The 1,842-nt window shown below is 36.2% G+C and overlaps 1 protein-coding gene across 2 annotated transcripts in view; it reads right to left on the bottom strand.

The window, feature by feature from the left end:
• The window catches only part of uck2b (uridine-cytidine kinase 2b), a 10,429-nt gene that overhangs the window by 4,072 nt on the left and 4,515 nt on the right, over positions 1-1,842 (bottom strand). For both annotated transcript variants that reach the window (XM_014021981.1, XM_014021982.1), the window contains exon 6: positions 859-907. In XM_014021981.1, the coding sequence (XP_013877435.1) occupies positions 859-907 (49 nt within the window). The remainder of the gene's footprint in view (positions 1-858; positions 908-1,842) is intronic.

Below are 1,842 nucleotides of genomic sequence, written 5' to 3'. Positions count from 1 at the left end.
ATTTCAAAGGTAACAGATCTTTGTAATACTCAGTTTAGGACTACAGATGTAAATTAGCCTTAGGCTAAATCTGGTGCAATGCATCAAATGTTTTTATGTTTATGTTTTAAGTGCACATTGTCCTAAATTCATTCATTCACTCATTCATTCATTCATATAATGGCCCCTCAGCTGTTGACCTGCAGTAACTGTGGGCCCTGGAGTAATTTAGTTGAACAGCCCTGCACTAGATGCTCCGCGCAGCGGCGGTGAGCGGACGCCGATCCGTCACAATTAGATCCCATCCTATTTTTGCCCAACTAAAATCATCAGTTCTCTGTGCACAGAATTATTTTAAAAGCATCGACCATCTCTGTAAGATTAGCTTTAACAGTTTAAACTAGCCTGGCCCTTGCCTTCCTAAGCAGCTCCGCTCAATNACTCTGGGCATGTTTTTGATGAGAGGATAACATTATAACATGATATAAAACTCAAAAAAGTTGATTTTACATGATGCTCCTCTTTAAACTTGTATCTCAAACATAAACCTTTTGTGCTTTTGAACTTTTGGTGACCCTAATGAACCAGCAACTTTTCTTTTGATTTGGAGCTCTTTGTTTTCTAAATATTTGCATTTTCCTCTGAAGCTGTTTAGAAGAAAGTTGACAAATGTTGGATTTTCAGGCAGCAGCTGTGCAGATATTCAACGTTTCCTCAGATTCTGCAAAAACTAAACTGCTGTTTTGTTAATTCGTTTTGCTACAGCTGCTGAGAAACAGAAACCTGGCGAGACGGAGTTTGTTTTTCCCCACGATGGATTTGTACTCAAGGTTGTTTAATACAAAAACAGATTATCTGTTTCCAGAAATCAGTTCATACCAAGATTATCTGCTCCGCGTGGAATGATCACATCTGCGTACTTCTTTGTCTGGCAGAAACACAAACACATCTAGTTAATAACACATAATGGTTAGTGTAGCTAAACAAGTAACTGTTTCACACTGTGATTCATTAAACAGATCATAGTGTGTTGTAGGGTTGCAAAACTGTATCGTGTGTAATTATTGGTCAGAAAAACTTTAATCGATTATTTTTTGGCACATGATAATTAATACGATTAACGCCTCTAGGCAGGCAGACTGAAGATTTCCTGGTCAGTCCGCTCAGTGCTCCTCTCTGCTTTAAATAAGAAAAACTTTTTTAACAAAGTTCTGCAATTTATTCATCATAACTCAGGTTTTACTTGGTCTGTCAACACAAGTTAAAAATTGATGTTTAGCTTGAAGTCACAGTTAGGAACAGATTTTTACAGAGAGCAAAGGTTTCCCACTGCAGTGATTTAAATTAGTCATGTGACTAGGATATGATGCATCCAGAGACTCCAGAGGATTAATCGTTATATTCATCATTATCAGATAAATGCCACAATTAATCGCGATATTTTTTTTTGCCAATATTGCCCAACCCTAGTGTGTTGAGCATTAGTACAAGGAGGTCCTATAGAACAGCTGGAGCTCAGAAACCACCTGATCATGAGATCGGCTGGAGAAGCTAACGGCTAACGCTAAACGGTCAAGACTCTGGATTTCTCATTACTGTACCTGATGACAACAGAGCAGAAAAAAAGGACTGATGATGTAGAAATCATAAAAACTATTAATATTAATATTAACACAATTATTATTAATATTTTACAGTTTATATAATCTATCTAATGTTTTAAATAATGTGAGAAAAGCTGAGAAAAGTTGTGTGTGTGATTTATTAACAGAAGATAAACAGGAAACGTCTCATTTCACAACAAGTCAGCAGATTTATACCAAAAAAAAAAAAATATAATTCATAAGTAACAATGATCTAAAC

Source organism: Austrofundulus limnaeus, unplaced genomic scaffold (assembly GCF_001266775.1).
Source record: "Austrofundulus limnaeus strain Quisiro unplaced genomic scaffold, Austrofundulus_limnaeus-1.0 Scaffold313, whole genome shotgun sequence".
Lineage (NCBI taxonomy): Eukaryota > Metazoa > Chordata > Actinopteri > Cyprinodontiformes > Rivulidae > Austrofundulus > Austrofundulus limnaeus.
The sequence above is the reverse complement of the archived record's forward strand: the minus strand, read 5'-3'. Positions and strand labels throughout refer to the sequence as shown.